We start from the raw sequence: 20,906 nt of genomic DNA on the forward strand, positions 1-20,906 counted from the left end.
GCTCATGGTGCCAATGCGCTCTGAAAATTTTTCTATTATGGCCAACGCACTCCCTATGGCTGAGACAGAATTACAGGAAAACAGTACAATCCGATATATGACCCACGCGAGCTACCCTGAAACCAGCTTGCTCTTTCCACAGACCATCTTAGCTAGTGACAGAATCGATCCACTGGCCAACAGCTCCATGACTTGCAGACTGGCCTCAAACTCGCGCGCTATGAAGTTGCGGATTTCTATGGCGACGAGCGAATCGAGATGATAATGCGATAAAGACCGAGTCACGTCCATGTCTTCGGCCTCCAGCATCAATACTGATGATATCTTGTTCACAAGCCCAGCACAGACCAACCCTTCCGCCTCCTCGGCCGTTGTCGCTGCTTTCAACGCAGCCCCGAACGATACTACACCATCCACGCCAGCCGAAGGGGCAGACTGGTCGAGCTGAGCCTCCATCGCCAACCGCAGCTCTTTGAACTTGGCGTCCGACGTCCAGAATGGCTGCATCGAGGGGGTGATGCGCATGCCTGTGACGATATGGTTGTTGCACGTCTCGGCGAGGTGGCCGCTAATGGCCGCCCGGAGCAGAGCTAAGACTTCACACTCACGGATGCCATCGCTTCCCAGGTTCCTGGAGACTTCAGCTAGCTTTTCTTCGTTTTCGGCCAGATAGCCCGAGTCGGTCACCATGGTCAGGTCCAGAGCCGACCCAGGGAGCCCGCGGGCCAGACGGTACTGGACGAAGGCTGTCAGGAAGCAGTTTGCCGCCGCGTAGGACGCCTGGCCCCTGTTGCCGACCATGCCTGCGGCCGAGGATAGTGCCACGAAAAAGTCCAGCGGGAGTCCTTCAAGTGCGTGGTGGAGGTTCCAAGCACCTTGGACCTTGCCTTCGATGACTGTCGTGTAGTCTTCCCATGTCATATTCTCGAAAAGAACGTCCTGTTGCCAGTCACCGTCAGCGAAAATAGCCTTTCTCCATGCTTATATCCATCCTCGCCACGCCAATATTCTACTCACCCGAAGAACCATGGTTCCATGGACGACCCCACGTACAGTGGGCATCCCCTGCAAACCTTGGGAGATCAATGATTCTACCTCGGCCTTGATAGCGACATTGCAACTGCGTACAACTATCTCTGCGCCAACTTTGATCCCTTCATCGATGAGCTCAGTGATTTTTTCCGATATTGCTCCACTCCTAGAAACCAGAGCAATGTGTCGAGCTCCATTTGTCAACATCCAACGCGCCATGCTCCGACCGAGTCCACCGGTGCCACCAATTAGGACGTAAGTGGCATCTTGTTTGAGCAAGTTGCTTGCACGTCGTGATCGAATTGCCTGTACAAGAATGGTCAGACTTTTCTGGGTTTATATGTACGGCTCTCAAATGACGCACCTTTACTTCATCTCCCACATTTGCCACCACCACAATATTCCCTAGCAATCTGCCGCTTTGCAGGGCCTTGAAAGCGCTTTCAAGATCTGAGATGGGGAATTCGTGGATAGGTGCAGGTGGGCATATTGCTCCAGACTCGACATGCTTACGAAGCTTTGCGAAAACACGTCCGATAATGGACGGCTTCTCGTTGGCCAGGGCGAAAACGTCTACCGAAGTGTAGCTCAAGTTCTTGTTCCTCTCCGTAACATCCCATCGCGCTTCTCGACTGCTATCTCTGTTGCTGAGATTCACGAACCTGCCAAACTTGGCTAAGCATTCCCATGCTTCCGTCGCAGCATCGTCTGTTGCAGAATCCAGTACAATATCGACGCCCCTACCGCATGTTGCCGCTCGAATCTTGGAGCCGAGCCCGCTGGTCCTACTGCTAAATATTTGATGCTCTGGAATTCCGTATTCCTTGATCAGCAGCTGTTTTTCTTGCGAGTTGCCGACGGTAGCAAACAGCCTTGCGCCATGCTCCTGCGCCAGCCAAAGCGCTGCTTGACCAACGGGACTCGCGGCACCGTGTATCATCGCGCTCTCCCCACGCTCCAGGCGCCCTAACTCAAACAGGCCGTAGTAAGCCGTGCAATATGCCAGTGGTAGGCAAGCTATTTTCTCGAAAGACATTGTCTTTGGCACCCGCATCGCCATCGTTTCTTTCGTTCGTACCCTCGAGGCGTAACCGCCTCGAACCATGGCGCAAACATGATCTCCGATTTTGATGTCTCTACAACCCCGGCCGGCAGCGGAAACTATACCGCTTATTTCGTAACCGGGCTCATCGTCAGTTTGGCCTTTAACAGCCATGATATCCCTGGAGCTCATCCCGATGGCTTTCACCTCAATCTCGATATCGTCTTCTGCCAGTGTCCTAGTCACGGAATCTTCTACAAAGTGAAGGGATTCGATTGAAGGCGACGTTTTAACGGCTAATTTTAATGGTCGGTCGCTTTTTGAGAACAATGCGTCCTCCAAGGCAGATGGGGATGTCTCGCTGTGGACGTATGCGTTCATTTCCTTGTCGTTGACCAACCTCGGAGTCAACAGCTGACCTCCCCTCTCTATGAACTCGAGCTCAGACATAGCGTTTGATTCAAGACCAAAAACACGCTCAAAGACCTGGAGAACCAGTGCGGTTGTCTGCTCTGCCGAGACTTCCAGGTCTCCCTCGAGGTCTAGCGTTGCGAACTTCATAGCAGTCTCAGACCGCACGGTTCTGCTCAGTCCCGAAATCATATTTGCTTCAGGGTTGGTGGAGCTTGCATAGGCGCCGCGAACGACCCAGAGACAAGCCTCTGCTTTGGTGAGCGCATTCCTGAGCAGGTTGAACCTGGATTCAGACAGTCGGGACAGCATTGGTTGGTGAAGTTCGCAGAGCACTATCAGAGTCTTTCCTTCTGGATTTAGGTCTTCCAAGCCGCATACGTCAGGAGTGCTGCCTGTAAGTGCCTCTATGTCTCTCGTCAGCGCAGAGGCAAGTGAGCTTTGCAGTTCGGACTTGTCGTGCACAATCGAAACGAAAAGTGGTGGAAACTTGGTTGAGATGGCCTCTCCGTTAATGGGCGCTGGACTGTCGGTATGGGAAGAGGCGTCCTTGGCCAGACCTGATACGGGCTCCCAATGGATCTTGTAACAGAGCTCTCGAGGGATGTCCGCAGCTGCCAGAGCCCCGTCGTCAACTATTGGTGAGACAACCAGATCTTCTATCATGATCAGTGTTCGCTTCGGGTTGGTGCTGACAGCGGCAAATGAGTTGACACTCATTGGCCGTGAAGACCCAGTTGGAGAATCAGCTTGAGAGTATGCTAATAATGAGCGGCCTGGCTCTTTGCAAACTTGGATTGCATCTGTAGAGATGGATATCTTGCCAAGTGATGATGGCAGATATACTGTCTTGATTGCCGCATCTCCAGATGTCACCATGGGCCAGTACATGCCTATGAGAGACTCGAGCAGGCATGGGTGTATGACCGGAGATGCTAGGACTTCTTGTGGCATCTCCTTTGCAACGTCGGGTATGAGAATGCTACCCGAAGAGTGGGTCTCGCTCATCTTGCAGTCTTGCATGCCTTGGAACAATGGCCCAAACTCAATGCCAGACTTCGCCATCTTGGAGTACACAGAGCTTGCTTGGACACTTCTTGTTCCCTGGCTCTCCAGGGCATCTATGATAGACTTCAGCTCTACCTCTCTAGCTGCTGCATCGCGCTCTCCATCGACCTCGTTGATCTCTTTGGCCCGGGCAGAGACTAGCCCAACGCAGTGCTCAGTCCAACCTGAATCTGGAGAGTAGGAAGAAATGCGGAATCTGGCCCAGGAACCAGCAAGGACCTCTCCAACTTCTTGAGCCGAGCGCAGACACGTGATTATCTCGATATCTGCATCACCGACAACCAGTGGCTTGACAATGGTCACGTCCCGCACCTCCAGAGTATCCACCTGCCAGTTCTGTGACGCTGCTCTCTGAGCCACGGCCTCCAATGCCATGACAACAAACGCGGCGAGTGGATACATGATCAGACCCTGAACCTTGTGCTGGCGCAGCCACGGGACGTCGTCGATGCGCAAGATGTTCCTCCAAGTCGGCTCCACCTCATTAGAGTAGATGGCTTCGACGCCCAGGAGGTCGCTCCTTGCGTGGGGTCGCTGCTTGTGCCGTGTAGTCATCCGTGACTCCTGCCAGTATTTTGTTCGGTGGTTCCAGGGGTAGTTGGGCAGATCGGTCAGCAGAGTCGGCTCCTTATCGGGCTTGGGGAAGTTGACGGCTTCAAAGTCGAGGCTGACGCCCTTGGTGAATAGCGACACGCCGAGGTCCATCAAGGTGTCGACGGCGTCTCTCTTGCGAACAAGAGCCGAGTCATACGTCACGGCGGTGGCTGCCCCGCCTATGGCCTTGAGGATTTGCTTGATCGGACCTTGCAGAGCAGAGTGAGGCCCGATCTCTACCAGAGATGTGACACCTGTTTTTAAAGCGTCTGAAGGCTTCAGCATGCTTTCCAGGGCCTCGCTGAATCGCACTGGACAGGTAAGGTTTTCGACCCAGTAGTTGGCCCCAAGCTCGGAGCCTTCAGCCAAGCGTCCGTATAGAGATGAGTAGAACTTGACCCCTGTCGAGCGGCTTGGATCTGGGAGATGTGCCAAAGACGCTTGGTATTCTTGCGCAACCAAATCCATGTGATGCGAGTGGTAGGCCACATCGACCACGAGTCGTCTATGGAACATCTGCTTGGCTTCCACCAACTTCTCAAGCTCGGCCAGAGCAGGTTCGTCGCCGGATATGGTCAAGCTTGATGGGCTGTTGAAGCATGCAATACGAACCTGGTTCTCGTGCAGGCCATCAATCATACTCTGGACGTCACCTTTGCTGCCTCCGACCGCCATCATGCGCCCCTGAAGTGATGGATATTGCTGTTTTAGTAGCGGTATGAGGCGACCCCTGTGATACGCGATTGCCATTGCTGATTTGAATGAGATAATTCCCGCCGAATAGGCCGCCGCGATCTCTCCACTTGAGTGTCCAGCAACTGCTGTTGGGTGTATACCCCATTTTCGCAGGAGGTCGACAAGCGCCAGTTGGATGGCAGTACAAGCCGGCTGGCTGATATGCGCTTCGCTTACACACGTCGTTTCTTCATCCCTCGCGAGTTCATCCACCAGCGACCACGTTGCGCCCATATCCACCAAGCAACTGTCCGCCATGTCGATGCTGGCGGTAAATACTGGATACTGTTCGTACAGTTCTCGACCCATGGCCCACCACTGCGCACCCTGTCCGGTAAAGACAAAGCCGAGGCGAACGGCCTCTGACTCTCGACGAATCACGGCTCGCTTGTCGTTCAGGCCATCGATCAGCTCCAGGGAATGTTTTGAGTGGATCGCTGCGCGCCATTGGAGTAGCGACCTGCGTTGACCAAGAGTGTAGGCGATGTTGCGCATGAGCGCTCCCTCAAACACCTCGGGCCGCCGCTCGAGATAGATGACGACGCCCTTCATCACAGCAGCCAGTGACTCCTTGTCGTTGGCGGTAAAGACAAACATCCTATGCTGCTTCTCCAGCACGTTGGAGAGCTCCTCCTTGGCAGTATAAGGGGCAGCCTGGATCACCACGTGGCCGTTGGTGCCGCCGAACCCAAAGTTGTTGACGCTGATGTACTTTTTGTCCTGCGGGAACGGGGTCTGCATGGTCGGCACGCGAAGGTTCCACTCCTTCCACTGTATCTTGGGGTTCGGCTCTTTAAAGTCGCAATTTGGCAGCACGAAACTCCTCTCCATCATGAGCACCGCCTTCAACAACCCAGCCATGCCCGACGCACCCTCCAGATGCCCGATGTTGGACTTGACGGACCCGATTAGAAGTGGATCCCGACGCGCCCTCCCCTTCCCCAGTGCGTTGTAGATGGCCCTCGCCTCGATGGGATCGCCGACGCGCGTGCCGGTGCCGTGCGCCTCGACGAACCCGCACTCGCGCCGGCTGAGGCCGAACTTGCGGTAAACCTGCTGGATCAGGGCCTCCTGCGCAGCGCCGTTGGGCATGGTGATGCCGGGGGTGCGCCCGTCCTGGTTGATACCCGTGCCGACGATGACGGCTCGGATAGCGTCGTTGTCGCGCACGGCCTGGTCGAGGGGCTTGAGGACCATCATGGCACAGCCCTCGCCGCGCCCGAAGCCTGTGCCGCGGTTGTCGAAGGCTATCGAGCGGCCTGTTTCGGAGAGAAGTCTAAGGATGGGGAGGGTCAGAAGTGTTTATATGGAGTGCGTATAATCCCCTTGTTGTTGGTCTCAAAGTTGCTAGTAAAAGGGTCGAACTAACCTGGACGTGGAAAACGAAATCCAAAACTCGGGAAGCATATTGAGATGGCAGCCCCCCACGAGCGCCACGCTCGACTCTCCCGACCGCAGACTCTGGCACGCCAGATGCACGGCGACCATGCTGGACGAGCAAGCCGTATCCGACGTGAAACTAGGACCTCGCAGGTCGAAAAAGTGCGAAATCCGATTCGACTGCATGGCGTACGCGCACCCCGTAGCCTGATGCATGGGGATGGCATCGCTGTCCCTGAACAAGTGGCTCTCGTACTCTGGAAACGAACCCCCGATGAACACGCCGACGTCCCTCCCCACGATCGTATGCTTCGGTATGCCCGCGTTCTCGAGCGCCTCGAACGTGCACTCCAAAAGCAGCCGCTGCTGCGGATCGAGCGAGGTGGCCTCCTTCTCCGTCAGGCCGAAGAACGGCGCGTCAAAGGCCCGCACGTCGCACTGGAGGAAATTCCCACCCACGGGCGTGAAGCAGCCTCCGCGCCCGGGGACGGGGTGTTGGAACGCCGCCGGGTCGAAGCGCGTCGCTGCCGGGATGGGCCCGAAGCCGGACCTGCAGCGGGTCAGAAGCTCCCAGAACTCGGCCGGGGAGGATACGGCGCCCGGCATGCGGCATGCCATGCCCACTATGGCGATTGGGGTGTTCTGTTGTTGTTGCTGCTGCTGGCGTGGCTGGTCGGTGTGGTCCGAAACCCTGCTACCGTTGCTAGCGGCGGCATAGCTGCTGCTTAGCTCGGGGAGCTGGGGTCCGGTTGTTGCGTTGCCCGTCACGGCGTTCTTGAGCCGCGACCAGTAGCTCTCGGCTGCCGCGGCGGGAGGGCTCTCGGGTAGCACGGCGCTGGGTGCCATTTTTTTTGGCTGCAGATTTGGGCTTGGCAGATGTGCAAATTCTTTCTTTGGCTTGTTCCCGAATCTATGTGGATCGATTGCCTCGACAAAGAAGGTCAACCCATCGATGGCTTTCTTTCATGGAGGCTATCTTGTGACAAGTAGGAGTATCAGTCTCCGGAGGCTTGGGATCTGTGGGTGCCAAGACGATGAGTCTACTACGAGAGACATAGGTATCGGAAGTGCGACCTATGAACCTGTTCCAGCATAAGTGCGTGGCCCCTTGTCTACAATACTCGGGACTCTCTACAAGCAAGAGATTCGTTTTGGGCTCTGCGGAAGCAATCACATGGCTACATTCATCAAAGCGACACATCTCCTGAGTTGCTTCAATTTTTCTTCAAATGAAAAAAAGCACATCTTCGGTAGGAAGATAAAACGTGGTGCCTGAAGCTTACGCGGCTAGTTTCTGCAGGAACCCAGTATTCCCTAATGCGCGCAGATAGGGTAAAAGGGAAATTCCGATTCTTGGAGAATAATGCACACACCCAGTATTCAACCTGAAACAAGCCTGTACCATACAAATATGGAAAATTTTGTTCAAGGACGGTTCTTTGATAACAGGCATAGGGAAAGGGACCATGGAGTTCAGTCGTATTGTCGGCAAGTTATGTCGGCAGTCGCCCTGTTGGTTGAATCAAATTGCACAATGCTTGCGTTATCTCTGGGCTGGTTTATGGGATACTACCTCTCTGCATGCACCCGAGTTGGTTCCGTTCAACGTTGTGCATGTAGCCATGGTAGTCAACCGCCGGCCATAAAATAGCCGCTTGTCTCCGTTGATAGGAACGGAGAATAAGGTACCGAACCGCAACTCGGAGCATTCTGTACCTTGATGCGGCTAAAAGCTTATTGATAAATTGACTGGGTATGCATATTACATGCAGAAAAACCATCAAGGGTCTCTCTACCGCGCAAAACAGTCGACAATCGTCAAGTACACAATAAGTCGACACCCCAACCCATACACCCTCTTTCAGTTTTCCCCTTGACAATGCGTCCCGTAGATTAGGGCCGGATCGAGCCTTCTTTTTCGGCTATCTTCCCAATTTAGAGGATTTAATACTCTCCGGGCTGTCGGCAAAAACGAGTAAAGCCAATTCATCTCACGCCCGAGTGTGATGATGAGTATTCAGTACCATGAATTGTAGAGTCCGGTCCCGGCATTTCGCTGCCACGCGTCTCCTTGTTGCTCATTGGTGCGTGGTGGTGTTTTCGCTGGCCGGCTACCCAGCTTCCGCTCATGGCTATTTTCTCGGGGAAGCACGACTGCTTTCGATCTTTGTGAAGACCTTTCGAGGGTTGAGCCCTCTGTGACTCGGAGGCCTGTAGGTACCTAGGTAGGTATTGGGAGGTTACAGACACCCCCTACCCAAAGCAGGGTGATTTCCCATACACCGGTACATTGGTCACTTGTCAAAGCCCGTCGCCCATCTCATCCAGCTGCTTGACAATCTCCCCGGGGCTACGCTCGCCCACCTCCCTCTGCAGCAGGGCCGTCCAATCCAGCACCAGGTCCCGCAGGAACGTGAGCGGCCACGGCACTTGGTGAAACAGACGGCCGAGGAAGTAAGCCAGATTGACCTGGTCCGACGTGTGCGGGATCCGGCACGCGTCGTACTCGCGCAGCGCCCCGGCCACCGCCTCCGTGTCGCTCAGCGACCTGCCGCGGAGCAGCCTGGCCAGAAAGTACCCGTCGCAGATGGACATGCCCGCGCCGTAGGCCGCGTACGGCGACGTCGCGTGCGCAGCGTCCCCGGCCAGCGTGATGCGGCCCTTGGACCACTGCCGCAGCGGCTCGCGGTCCCGGATCCGCCACGTCTGCAGGTTTTCCGCCGGCGTCGCCGCCACCAGGTCCCGGAGCGGTCCGTTGGGGAACCCGGCGGCGCCGTCGAGCGCACACTCCTTGAGCTTCTCCGGGTCGGGTTTGGATTCGGGCCAGGCCTGCAGCAGCCACCACTGGTGGCCCCGCCTGCCTTTGCTGAGGATCGTGGTGTAGGTACCCTGGACTTGGGGGTTGTGCGTGATGACGCACTCGTTCAGCTCCGTCTCCACCGCTTCGGTGAAGGTGAAGCCGCCAATGATCATCAGGTTGTGCGAGCGCTTGGGTGCCTGACCCCAAAGATGCTGGCGGACCGTCGAGTCGATGCCGTCGGCGCCCACCAGCAGCGGCGTCTTGACCACCGAGCCATCGGCGAGCGTGAGCTCGACGCAGTGGCCCAGGTCCTTGATGTCGACGACCTGTTTGCCAAACTCCATCGTGCCCTCCGGCACAGCCTCGAGCATGCGCGTGTACAGGTCCGGGCGCAGCAGGCCTATGAACCCACCGCCGTACTTGTCCAGGACGTCCTGGGGCAGCTTGACGTCGGCGCGGACGTGGCCGTTGGGGTTGCGAAAGGAGGCGTGGCACGGCGCGCCGAGGTCGTCGATGTCGACGCCCATGCACTTGAGCGCGTAGATGGGCGGCGGCCACAGGTTGAGGATGTTGCCGGCGGGCCGGGCGCGGTCGTACCGCTCAAACAGTCGGACTTTAAAGCCGACCTTGATCAGGGCAAGCGCACACGCCATGCCGGCGGGCCCTCCGCCTAGGACGGCTATAGCGTCATCGTTACTGGCCTGTGTTGGCTTTGTGGTCATTATTGGGGAGGAAATGCGGGAGCGACTTTGTCAACAACGCTTGGTGTAAGGGCGTATATCGTGTAATATTATTTTGTTTACTAGTTTTTCAGGCGCTCATGCTGCACCACATGGTAGCAATTCTTTTTATTTTGAAGTGTCTTATATCGGATATCCTGGAGACATTCAAACGTTCAGACAAAAATCAAAAACACCTCGTCAGCGGATGTGACGTCCTGGTTCCCGAGTGGAGGGCGGTTGGAGCTGAGTAGGTAGGTATTGTGGATACTAGACTAGTCTAGTCTAGTTTGCCCAAAGATGCGGGGATTCTAACCACGAGTTCATCGTTCGTGGTAGTTAGCTACATGATTCCGAACCGAGAGGGATTCCGCGGAATCTGTTTCGGAAAAGCTGTGGGGAACCTGGTTCTGCTTGGCTGCATGTCAGAGTACAGTACCAAGATTCTACCATGTTAATTCTAGGCTATTTCCGATATAATTATCTGCCGTGGTTTCAGGGCTCAAGGTAGACAGACCACTATCTAAAGCAACTCTAGCTCTTGACACAGATCATTATCACTCAAACCATTCAAAACGTCTATACAAAATCTTCAAAGATCATCATGTCCAGCACGGTTACTGTTACCAAAACGGAATCACAGCCCGTCAAATCTGAGATTGTCGGTCTCGTCCCCAAGCCCGCCGGTCCAAACAGACTTTTCAACGATGTCAATGCAAAATTTGGCGATTGGAGAGATGACTTGCTTCGGGATGGCTATGTCGTGGTAAAGGGCGCGGTGCCGCGTGAGAGGGCAGAAAAGTACGCCGAAGAGATGTATTCATGGTTGGAGAACTTGTAAGCATATCTTTGCCACTTACACCCCCAAGGCACTTTTCTCATATGCAGATACTAACAAACCTCAATTCAATAGTGCCGGAGGGCTTGGCTACAAGCGGGATGACCCGTCAACCATCAAGGAGGAGAACCTGCCCATCATCAACGAAAAGGGCATGGTTTTCGGATACGGAATCCACCACGAAAGCTTTACCTGGGACATCCGACAGGAGCCCGGCGTGACTGAAGCGTTTGAGCGCGTCTACGACACTCCAGACATCATCGTCTCGTTTGATGGCGTAAACATGACCTTGCCAGGCCGCACAGATATCAAGCCCAACACCCCTTGGCCTCATCAAGACCAAGACCCTGAAAAGCCCGGCTTCCGCTGCCTCCAGGGAATCGTCAACCTCCTACCAAACGGCGAAAAGGACGGTGGTTTGATCGTGTGCAAGGGCGCTCATCTGGCCAGCGAAGAATTCCACAAGGAATTCAAAGGCGAGCCGGACAAGATTTGGGCGTGGACCAAGGAGTGGTACGGCTTCACCGAAAAAGGCATGGAGTGGCTCAAGAACAAAGGGTTCGAGTGGGTCAAAGTGTGCGCCGAGCCAGGAGACTTGCTGCTCTGGGACTCGCGGACGCCGCACTACAACGTCAGCCCCGAGGGGAGCCTCCCCAGGTTCGCCACCTACACCTGCTACATGCCCGTTGCCGAGGCCACGCAAGAGGACCTGGTCAGGAAGAAGGGCGCGTGGGAGAACCTGCAGAGCACGACGCACTGGCCCAACGCCATGCACGTCGGTGGCCTGCCTACCCTCCGCAACGGTGAGCCCTGCCCCTACAACACGGGCAAGCCGCGACGGGCGCCCGAGCTCTCGGAGCGGGGATTCCGTCTCACGGGTGTGCCGTACGTGCAGGAGACGGTTGAAATCAAGGCTTGATTTAGTAGTTTGAGATTTACTGTCATTTGTAGAGAATATGTTGAGAAATGTTATTTATATTCAGTATACGCAGTTAGAATTTACTGTGATAAATGTGATCAAATTTTACTATCATCGTGTGGCATAATCACATGTTCATCGAAGATCACTTTGGCTGTACATAGACTTGGTGACTACCGTTTGCATGTATAATCAAACATAAACACTTATGTCGTAGTTGGTAGGTTAGTCTGTAGATCCTACAGAATGATGAAACTCCTCGACCGACCCTGTACAGAAAAATCAACTATTGAATTTGAGAGTTACCCAGAAATTTGCAAAAACCCTATGATAGAGCCCTCGGGATGTGGATGTTGGTATCCACTACATCACAAGGCTAAGGGGGATGAGGGGAAAGGTGAAAAGGGACAGCTGACCGATGCGGAGTATGCGATGGTGGTAGCTGGGTTTCGGTAGTATTATTAAACTGGGGTAATGGGGTAATGCAACAGTCTCGGCAGATAAAAAGCTGGGGTAAAAGCTAAGACGCGGCCCCCACACATCCGCCAATCCTGTGTCAAAACAAGAACCATGAAGTGGAGGGTAGCGAAAAGGAGGTAGTGCAGAAGCTGAAGTAGCTAGTATCGGAATCAAACACTTTTTATGGTTAGCTTAAATAATAGAAAATATCACTTAAAGGCTCGAGTTTGGAAGCGACCTACCAGATATTGGAGGTGTCAGACATCCAGTAATTCAAACTAACAAGTGCCATCATGAGCAAGATCAACACCACTCACTTTGAGCATTCTTACACCGGCACGGATCCGGAGAATCTCAAAGGTCATGACCTTGGAGCACATGCTGGCACAGTCCAGCTGTTTGACGGCGAGGAGGTGATTTTGATTCCAAGTCCATCAAAGGATCCAAAAGGTCAGTGAAATGACATGATGACATTTGAATGCTCGCTCCTTTAACTTCAAAGTTCAATCCGACTCTGATACTTTATTTGTGAGGACAAAAAAAAACAGACCCTCTCAACTACCCATCATGGAAAAAATGGGCCATCGTGATACTAGTCTCGGCCTACAGCTCAACAGCCGTCATCCTGAGCTCGGGAATGGGCGCGTTCTACACAAAAGTCGTGGCAGACTATCCCGGACAGGAGAAAAAGGCCAACGACCTGTTGACATACCCGACGCTATTCATGGGTCTGGGCAACGTCATCTCCATGCCGCTTGCCCTCACCATCGGCCGCCGTCCCGTGTTTCTCGGCTCGATATTCCTCATGACCGCCGCCGGTCTGGGCTGCATCTTCTCGCGGAGCCTCGACGTCCACATCGCCTTCCGCGACATCATGTCTCTGGCCGCCGGGCAGAGCGAGGCCATCTCGCCCATGATCATCTCCGAGATACACTTTCTTCATGAGAGGTCCCGCCGGCTGTCGTGGTTCATCTTTATCCAAAACGTGTCGGTGGGCGTCTTCTTCATCGCCACCCAGTTCCTGGTGGACGCGCACGGCTGGCGCTGGTGGTATGGTCTGTTCACCATCATCAATGGTGTCGTTGCCATACTTTCAGTGGTGTTTGCCGCCGAGACCATGTGGGACCGACACGACACCGACGGCTCCTCTCCGGGTACGGTTCAAGATGGCGCCGAACCCCCCGTCACCCTGAGCAACTTCTCTGCCCATCGAGCCAGCCTAGGACCCATCCCCTGGCACACAGGTCTCGGACTGATGGTCAAGAACCCCAAATGGAAAAAGATACCCATCTTCTACACCCAGGTCATGCAGGGCTTCTGCATCTGGCCCATCATGTGGGTGTTTCTCGTCAACGGCATCTTCTTGGGTCTTTACGTATTCCAGGCCGCCACCTTCGCCACCGTCCTCACCGAACCGCCCTTCTCTCTCGCCTTCGTCAGCCTGGCGTACGTCCAAGGCGCGCAGATCATCCCCTGCATCGTGTTCCTGCCCCTGCTCGGCTACGGCGCCGACTACCTGGTCCGCGCCATGAGCAGGCGGCGCGGCTCCGTCTACAACCCAGAGTACCGCCTGATCCCGTTCGTGGTGCCCGTCGTCGTCTTTGTCGTCTGCGCCGTCGTGTACGGCCAGGCCGCTGCATTGACCGTCAGCGACGCCACCAGCAGCAGCAGCACGAGCTGGGGCTGGCCGAGCATCGCCGTGTCGTACAACGGTGCCTTCTTCGCCTTCCTGGGCGCCAACGTCGTCGGCATCGCCTACGCCGTCGATGCGTTCCCGTCCCGTACCGGCCCCCACCTCGTGCTCATCTGCGCCGGCAGGGGCTTGGTGTCGTTTGGCTTGAGCTACGCCACGCTACCAGCCGTGCAGGCCCTCGGGTACGCGGGAATCATGAATGTTTATGCCATCCTGGGCGGGGTCGTGTCCTTGTTTGGTGTGGCGGTGTACTTTTTTGGGAGGAGGGCTCGGGAATGGGCGTATCGGACCTTCAAAATTGATGAACCTAGGGAGTAAAAAAGTTGGGTCTGTGGGTTGTGGTGTCTTGAGGATGTTGTCGCTGGTATGACAGATGATCTCACTTTTGACGACTTTTTTGGTGGTTTTTTTGGTTTTTCCAGTTTTTGTAAGGACCGAGCATAAGGACAGTGATGTTCTAAAGTCCTGTACAATCGTGTGCTATAGTATTGTCTTTTCATATTTACGAGCATTGCAACTGCTATTATCATCTACCTTCAACTTGCAATTGAGCCCCCAAAATTGAGATCGAATACCTGACCAAAATCATCCCAGCCCCAGCCCATATCGCTCGCCGTGTCTACCGGCCACAATGAATCCCGAACATCGGTGTTGCCGGTTACGCCGCCAGTCATTTCCAACGGTTCCGTGCGTAAGGAATCAGCCGCAGGGGCACTTTGCAGCGGAACTGCTGCTGTCACTGATGCGTTTGACTGGTCAACTGTCGTCAACTCGTTGTCGGTGGGCAACCTATTAAGAGATCTCGAAGCTTCCCCGGAGAAAACATTATTCGTCTGTTGTGAGCCCGTTTTTGGTTTTGCAGCTTGGATGGTAGCATCGACCAGATTCATAAGGGACTCAAGTATTCTGTGAATCTCCTTGTCTGAATGGTGCTTGTCATAAAGTCTTTTGACATAATCCACGCCGTGCTGCAAAAGCTTCGCGAGATGTCAGTGAAAGATGCTAACAAAGAACCCTTTCTGTTCTGAGTGAGAATAGATACTTACATCCAGGTCCCAGCTTGCAAGCCTTGAGCCGGGCATCGCCAATAAGTGGATAGCTAGCACATATACCGCATGCAGCGACGGGGCCAGTGTCGATAGGACCGGGGCTGCACCCTGCTCGTGACCATCAACAAGCATTTTGATCATGGTCCGCGCCGCGTTGGCGGCGACTGTTGATCCATTCTCCATTATGGAGCTCCAGGGCTTGCCCGCGGTGTACATCTCAACCGTCTTCCTGATGGCTTCGGTGCTGACGAGGAAGCTATTTCTCGATAACAGCATCAACCTTGATGCAAATCACTAGTTAGCATATGGGTCATGCAGTACCATCTTGAATTTCACCAAAAGGTTTGGGCAGCTTACGCATTATTATAGTGTATCGAGATGAAGGACGCTAGAGGATATTCATCACGACTACACATCAAATCAAACCTCGGCCTCATCCTATCCGGCACTGTCTCCGCCCACCGCGTCAGCAGGTACATGGACTTGCCGATCAACTTGAGCTTGCGTCGGAGGAAAACCTCGAAATTTCCAGGAGAGGTCCTCTCCTCTCGTGATTGGGATCTTATGCCAGCATCGTTGATCTGCGACAGCAGCCTGGCAAAGCTGGTCAAGATGCGAAACGACCATCCTCCCTCTTGACTGCTGCTCGCTGGGACGAGGCTGACCGGCTCGGCTTGGTCGCAGTCAGAATCCCGAATGGATGACGGTCGACCAAACTCAAACGCAAAAAGCTTCTCAAAGGAGTATATGCTCCACCACGTCCGCCGCCGAAGCTCCTCTTCCTGCTCATCCACGGGGCTGGGGTCCTGCCGGCTTGGCTTGCGTCGCCGGTGTAGACCCATGGATTGCGCCATTGAGACGCATAGTGTCGTGATGTGCCAAGAGGATGAGATCTGATCGCGCTGTCCGAGAGCGATGGCAAGCATCAGAACGTATTGGACGGCCTCCAGCGACCTGGTTGAGAGGACGTGACCGAGCATGGATTGACAGTAGCTCACGTACTCTGCCATCTGCTCAGATTCCAAGGCACAGGTGCCGTGACAATTCAATGACCCGAGAACCAAAACCAAGCGGAGTTGCAGTATCGACATAATGTCTCCGGTCTGACCTTCAGGCCCGGAAGACCCGGACTTGCTTGCTGATCCAACCCACCCCCGGACGGTCGGCAAGTCTAAGATGGGGAATGCCTGGTTGATGGTACTGAAATAAACATTCACGGTCGCGTGGCACAAGTCTAGCGCAGGTAGCGCAGGAGGCACCAGTGACAGGACGACAGGTGGTCGTTGTTCCGTCCCCGACTCGCTGCCTCCAAGACCCGCCCTCAACCGACGATGAACTCCCAGCCTGTAGAATGCCAGATCCAGCCATCCTGTCAAAGTCTCGAGGGTGCCAATATCCCTTAGGCGAGGCACCAAGGGCAGCAGTCCACCATAACGGCCAGATTCATCCTCTGCAGGTGGGTCCAAGGCAGACGGGGGCAACAGGTTGTTGTCGTCTACATCTCCAGGTGTGGCTGATACTGGAGTCAGGTGATCCGTGTCATCAGAGTATGTCGACAGAGCTGGGCTCAGAGTCCGGACCCGTTTGAACCTGGCCGGTCCATGCAACGGTTCAATCTCGTCGACATGTATCAGTGTTACTTTCTTCGACCCCATGTGAATCTGCCGAGGGGATCCCGCGGTCCTCCGCTCGACCTCAGCGCCAGGCCGGCGCTTGTCGGTGGTGACGCATGGGATCCCCGCAGCCAGGCAGGAGTGGCAAGATGGCTGGCCCTCGTCGCATCGGATCTTGCGCTCGCGGCAGTGGTTGCAGGCAAAGTTGAGTCGCTTCCGCTTCCTCTTTGGTACGGTTGGTGGTGGTGATTGGTGGTTCTCCATTGTTTTCCGACCGGGTCGGTAAGTTGGAGCATGAGAAATGCTGCAGAAAATCGAAAACAAATGGGGTTGAGGAGAGGTTTGATTCCGTGGAGTCGTTCGGAATCAGAGACGGAATGAGGAATGTATGAAGTACCCACTTGAACTCATAAGGGAATAAATTCCGGTTCCTGAGTCTGGGGTAATATGGAGCGATGCGGGGCAAGTCCAGGTCGGGATGTGGAGGAGTACAGCTGCTGGAATGCATGCATCTTGCCGCTCAGTAAGTAGTGTTTCATAACGCACCAAGTGAGCATGGATATTGTTGACAGTATCTTTACCGTAGTAATCATCTCCGCTCTCGAATTTGTAGATCGAACCCTGAAAGACGCTCATTTGAATGATTTCAAGACTCATATTTGCGTTACAGCCGAGACATCGAGAAGATATTCTTTCAGGACATGTGCCCACAATACCTTTGTTAACTTACTTTAAGCCCCACAATGACCCGGAAGCTGATCTCAGATTCCCCCGGAGTCACGATGGCATAGTGGAGATGAAGGTCTGTGTCGTGAAAACTACAACATAAAACTGCCCCAAAATCAAACATGCACTCTGCTGCTGCGTATTGCTTCTTACCTACCTTTGCTTTGTGACTCCAATAATCACTGACGTTTCTTCACACCTATGCCTTTCTCCACTACCTAGAGCAGCTAAAATCAAATAGAAAAGAACAGAAACGAAATGATTACAACAAAAGCCCCAATTGTGCCCATCGCCGAGCCCAAGGAGGGAGAAGGGGGCTACCAGCCCCTGAACCCAAGATCAGAAGTTCTCCCGGCAGGCTGGAACGGCTCAGGCCACAAACCACTACCATGCGACATACTCGTGGAGCACGACTTTGCCCTCAAGATGCGCGACGGCAAGACGTTGTACATGGACATCTACCGTCCGGCCGGCTCAGAAACCAAAGTCCCAGCCCTGATCTGCTGGAGTCCCTTTGGCAAGAAGTTCAACGGCATCATGTCGCTGAACCTCATGACCCCTTGGAACCTCGGCATTCAGGATGGCGCGCTGAGCGGTCTGGAGAAGTTTGAAGCACCAGATCCTGCCGACTGGGTTCCCAAAGGCTACGCCATCGTCAACGTCGACTCTAGGGGTTCTGGCCATTCAGAAGGCGTCATGGCAATCATGGGAACTCAAGAGGCCGAAGATGGATACGACACCGTCGAGGGCATCGCAAAACAACCGTGGTGTTCGGGAGACATAGGATTAGCAGGCAACTCACATCTCGCCATCATCCAATGGTTCATCGCGGCACTGCGACCCCCAAGCCTAAAAGCCATCGCCCCGTGGGAAGGCTGCGGCGATCTCTACCGAGAGCAGTTTGGCCGCGGTGGCATCTACGCCGGAGACCTATTCGACAAGCTGATCGTCAAGTACATGCTAAAGGGCCACCACGGCATGGAGAGCTTCAAAGAGATGTGGAACCAGCACCCCCTGTCTAACGACTGGTGGGAGGACAAGCGGCCCGACATGAAAAGGATCAATATCCCCACCTACATCACCGGCACGTGGACCAACACCATGCACGGCATGGGGGCCATCCGCGGCTGGCTCGAGGTCGACTCGCCGCAAAGGTGGCTGCGCTGGCACCCCTGGCAGGAGTGGTACGATCTCTGGGGCAACCAGCAGGCGAAAGACGAGCTGATGCAATTCTTTGACCACTTCCTCAAGGGGGAGGATAACGGCTGGGAAAAGACGCCCAAGGTCCGCATGGCTGTGCTCAAGTTTGGGAAGAGCGATCCGCTCGAAAATGTAGTAGAGGACAACTTCCCCATGGCGCGAACAGACTACAAGAACTTATATCTGCAACCAGAGGGCAAGCTTTCCCTCGAAGCACCCACACAACAGAGTATCACAAGCTACAACTCTGAAAGCGACGACGCGGCTACCTTCACCTACACATTTTCGCAAAAGACGCAGATCGTCGGGATGCCCAAAGCGGTGCTGCACATGTCGTGCGACGATGCCGACGACATGGACGTGTTCCTGCTGATCGAAAAGCTGGACCGCGACGGCAAACCCATGCTCAACCTCAACATACCGTGGCGGGGCATCCCCGTCGAGTCCTTTGACGAGTTCACCCGCGAGCAGTCGACCGAGGTGGTGCTATACAAGGGCCCCTCGGGCGTGCTGCGGGCCTCGCACAGGGCCATCGACTGGGACCGCTCCATGCACCCAAACTGGCCGTTGCATCCACACAAAGTGGAGGAGAAAGTTGCGCCGGGAACTGTCGTCAAGCTGGAAATTGGCATTTGGGCCATGGGCATCGAGTACGAGGCTGGTGAGGGTCTGCGTTTTGTTGTTAGTGGTCGTAACAAGGCCGTTAATAACTTTGGCTCCAATGATGCGGTGAACAACAAGGGGATGCACAAGATCCACTATGGTGGTGAATATCCGAGTCATTTAACACTACCTTTTGTGTAATAACTAACATTAGGTAGCCGCGCCGAAGGTCGGGCTTGAATTACTATTCATGGACCTCGTCGACGTGCAGGCATTGTGGTTGAAACAAATAAGCAGTGCGAGTTCCTGTATCTAGTTATCTCTCCTTCCCATCGTACATACAATAGGAAACTATTTTCAATTTAGCCAACACAAAAAAGGGGGTTGCGTGGATTTGTGAGTTGCTTGCAAATAAGGAAACCGGATCGCACGTGCATCTATTAGCAGGAGATCCCATGCTATCTACGACAGCCACTATTATTTCAAAATTAATTGTTTGTTTTTTTTTCTATTTTAATCGCATTTGAAAATGCCTCGGAAAAAGATTGTGGGACAAAAGGACCGGAAAGTCCGTTAATATTTGGATTCCGCAGTAAAAGGACTCGGTTTAATCAAAGAACCCACCAGATTAGATTTAAACCTATATCAACTTAGATTTTTAAAACTTCGATTAGCTAGTTAATCATTCAAAATAGCTTCAAAATCCAAATGATAAGAGCTGACTCTGAACTTGTCTAAATTTACTTTGGTGAACTTATTTTTAAATATTTTTCCCAACGGGGGGTATCTTGGTATTGCACCCTTAAAACATATACATTGAAAATCTTAAAGAAGGATATGCATTGTTTTATGTACATGTGATTTATGCAACAAAAACTTAAATTAGGATAGGAGATGATATGCTCGAAAATGTAATTGAAAACAGTTTACAAAAGGATGCGACCATTCGTCGTTATAATAAAAGAATTGGTTGGAACTATCCTCTTTTACCAGTGTTAACAATATAACTCCTTGACTTTTAGAGTTTCCGCTCTCTATTAACCTCTTCTTTGAAAAGTCTTTTCTGTAGTAAAAAAGTCCACTTTTATATTTCATTAAATCTATCATCTGCTGTTACTCTTTCCAATTTCGACAGATCTCAGCTTTATTTCAGCCAAAAGAAAACCAGACACTCGCGTCTTTATTGATTGTCACCCAAACATGTACATCGGAAAGCCTTTCATTGCTCTCATCGCACTGCAGGCTAACATTGCCTCGGCTGCTCCACCTACAGGGCATACAAATACTGATTTGCCTGAAGAGCGCTGCTCCATCTCCTGTAAGGTGGGTGACGTTCTTGTTTCCCACCAATGGATGCTCAAAGGTGTCAAGTTTATGATATGGTTTGGTAGATATAGGGAGTATCAGGTTCACTACCAGGTCAAGTCGGATTGTTCCGTTAAAAGAATTGGCCATAATCGCCTCCCTATGCCTTTAAAAGTTACGGGCATAGGCGAATCGAAGTTACCAGAAGGTTTCGAGCCTATTTTAGGCGGCACGGACGTCGAAGCTCTCAAGAAGCTTTTCAAGGAAGAACTTGCAAGACAATTGGCACACAGAAAAAGTTTCTGGGAATGTTTTGGCTGTATGCCGACAACGTGGTTGGCCCCTGTCCCAGAATCAACATGTTACGACCAGACAGTTGGGCCGGTACCAAAGAGGCCAGATGGGGTCACACCCCTTCTAACGATATTCATCCAAACAAATCACCGACCGGCAAAAACCGGATTACATAAGGGAAGGGACACGTAATATTACGTAATCGCCAAAAAAGGGATATAATTAATATATTGCATATTAAATATAGCAAAACAAATAATATATCGGTTATAAAATATATTAAACATATTGCGATTAAAACCACAATTTATATAAAAACGCATTTATTATTATATAAATAAATTCGATTTTAAAATTATTTAACAATAATTAAATTTTAATTAAGTTTAATATTTATTTAAAACCGATTATAATTTTACCCCAATT

At 53.1% G+C, this 20,906-nt stretch overlaps 7 protein-coding genes across 7 annotated transcripts; 4 read left to right on the forward strand and 3 right to left on the reverse strand.

Moving 5' to 3' along the window:
- Nucleotides 1-111: 111 nt before the first annotated feature.
- On the reverse strand, nucleotides 112-8,070 carry PgNI_07432 (uncharacterized protein; the record flags this gene model as incomplete). Its single annotated transcript, XM_031127444.1, has 4 exons — nucleotides 6,252-8,070; nucleotides 1,397-6,158; nucleotides 1,018-1,338; nucleotides 112-939 (listed from the first exon to the last, which is right to left on the reverse strand). Exons 1-4 carry the CDS (start codon nucleotides 7,106-7,108, stop codon nucleotides 112-114), a joined length of 6,768 nt encoding a protein of 2,255 aa, XP_030980748.1. The 5' UTR covers nucleotides 7,109-8,070.
- A 493-nt stretch (nucleotides 8,071-8,563) lies between these two features.
- Nucleotides 8,564-9,784, reverse strand: PgNI_07433 (uncharacterized protein; the record flags this gene model as incomplete). Its single annotated transcript, XM_031127445.1, has 1 exon — nucleotides 8,564-9,784. One exon carries the CDS (start codon nucleotides 9,782-9,784, stop codon nucleotides 8,564-8,566), a length of 1,221 nt encoding a protein of 406 aa, XP_030980747.1.
- A 601-nt stretch (nucleotides 9,785-10,385) lies between these two features.
- Nucleotides 10,386-11,538, forward strand: PgNI_07434 (uncharacterized protein; the record flags this gene model as incomplete). Its single annotated transcript, XM_031127446.1, has 2 exons — nucleotides 10,386-10,618; nucleotides 10,695-11,538. 2 exons carry the CDS (start codon nucleotides 10,386-10,388, stop codon nucleotides 11,536-11,538), a joined length of 1,077 nt encoding a protein of 358 aa, XP_030980746.1.
- Nucleotides 11,539-12,290: 752 nt separating this feature from the next.
- PgNI_07435 (uncharacterized protein) lies at nucleotides 12,291-14,008 on the forward strand (the record flags this gene model as incomplete). Its single annotated transcript, XM_031127447.1, has 2 exons — nucleotides 12,291-12,447; nucleotides 12,546-14,008. The coding sequence occupies 2 exons, from the start codon at nucleotides 12,291-12,293 to the stop codon at nucleotides 14,006-14,008; spliced, it is 1,620 nt and encodes a 539-aa protein (XP_030981181.1).
- A 218-nt stretch (nucleotides 14,009-14,226) lies between these two features.
- Nucleotides 14,227-16,616, reverse strand: PgNI_07436 (uncharacterized protein; the record flags this gene model as incomplete). Its single annotated transcript, XM_031127448.1, has 3 exons — nucleotides 14,227-14,658; nucleotides 14,737-15,019; nucleotides 15,097-16,616. The coding sequence occupies 3 exons, from the start codon at nucleotides 16,614-16,616 to the stop codon at nucleotides 14,227-14,229; spliced, it is 2,235 nt and encodes a 744-aa protein (XP_030980745.1).
- PgNI_07437 (uncharacterized protein) lies at nucleotides 14,879-15,378 on the forward strand (the record flags this gene model as incomplete). The annotated part of the gene is made up of 2 exons (XM_031127449.1): nucleotides 14,879-14,980; nucleotides 15,109-15,378. The coding sequence occupies 2 exons, from the start codon at nucleotides 14,879-14,881 to the stop codon at nucleotides 15,376-15,378; spliced, it is 372 nt and encodes a 123-aa protein (XP_030980743.1).
- A 720-nt stretch (nucleotides 16,617-17,336) lies between the features above and the next one.
- On the forward strand, nucleotides 17,337-19,082 carry PgNI_07438 (uncharacterized protein; the record flags this gene model as incomplete). Its single annotated transcript, XM_031127450.1, has 1 exon — nucleotides 17,337-19,082. One exon carries the CDS (start codon nucleotides 17,337-17,339, stop codon nucleotides 19,080-19,082), a length of 1,746 nt encoding a protein of 581 aa, XP_030980742.1.
- Between the last annotated feature and the right edge of the window lie 1,824 nt (nucleotides 19,083-20,906).

Source organism: Pyricularia grisea, assembly GCF_004355905.1.
Source record: "Pyricularia grisea strain NI907 chromosome Unknown Pyricularia_grisea_NI907_Scaffold_4, whole genome shotgun sequence".
Lineage (NCBI taxonomy): Eukaryota > Fungi > Ascomycota > Sordariomycetes > Magnaporthales > Pyriculariaceae > Pyricularia > Pyricularia grisea.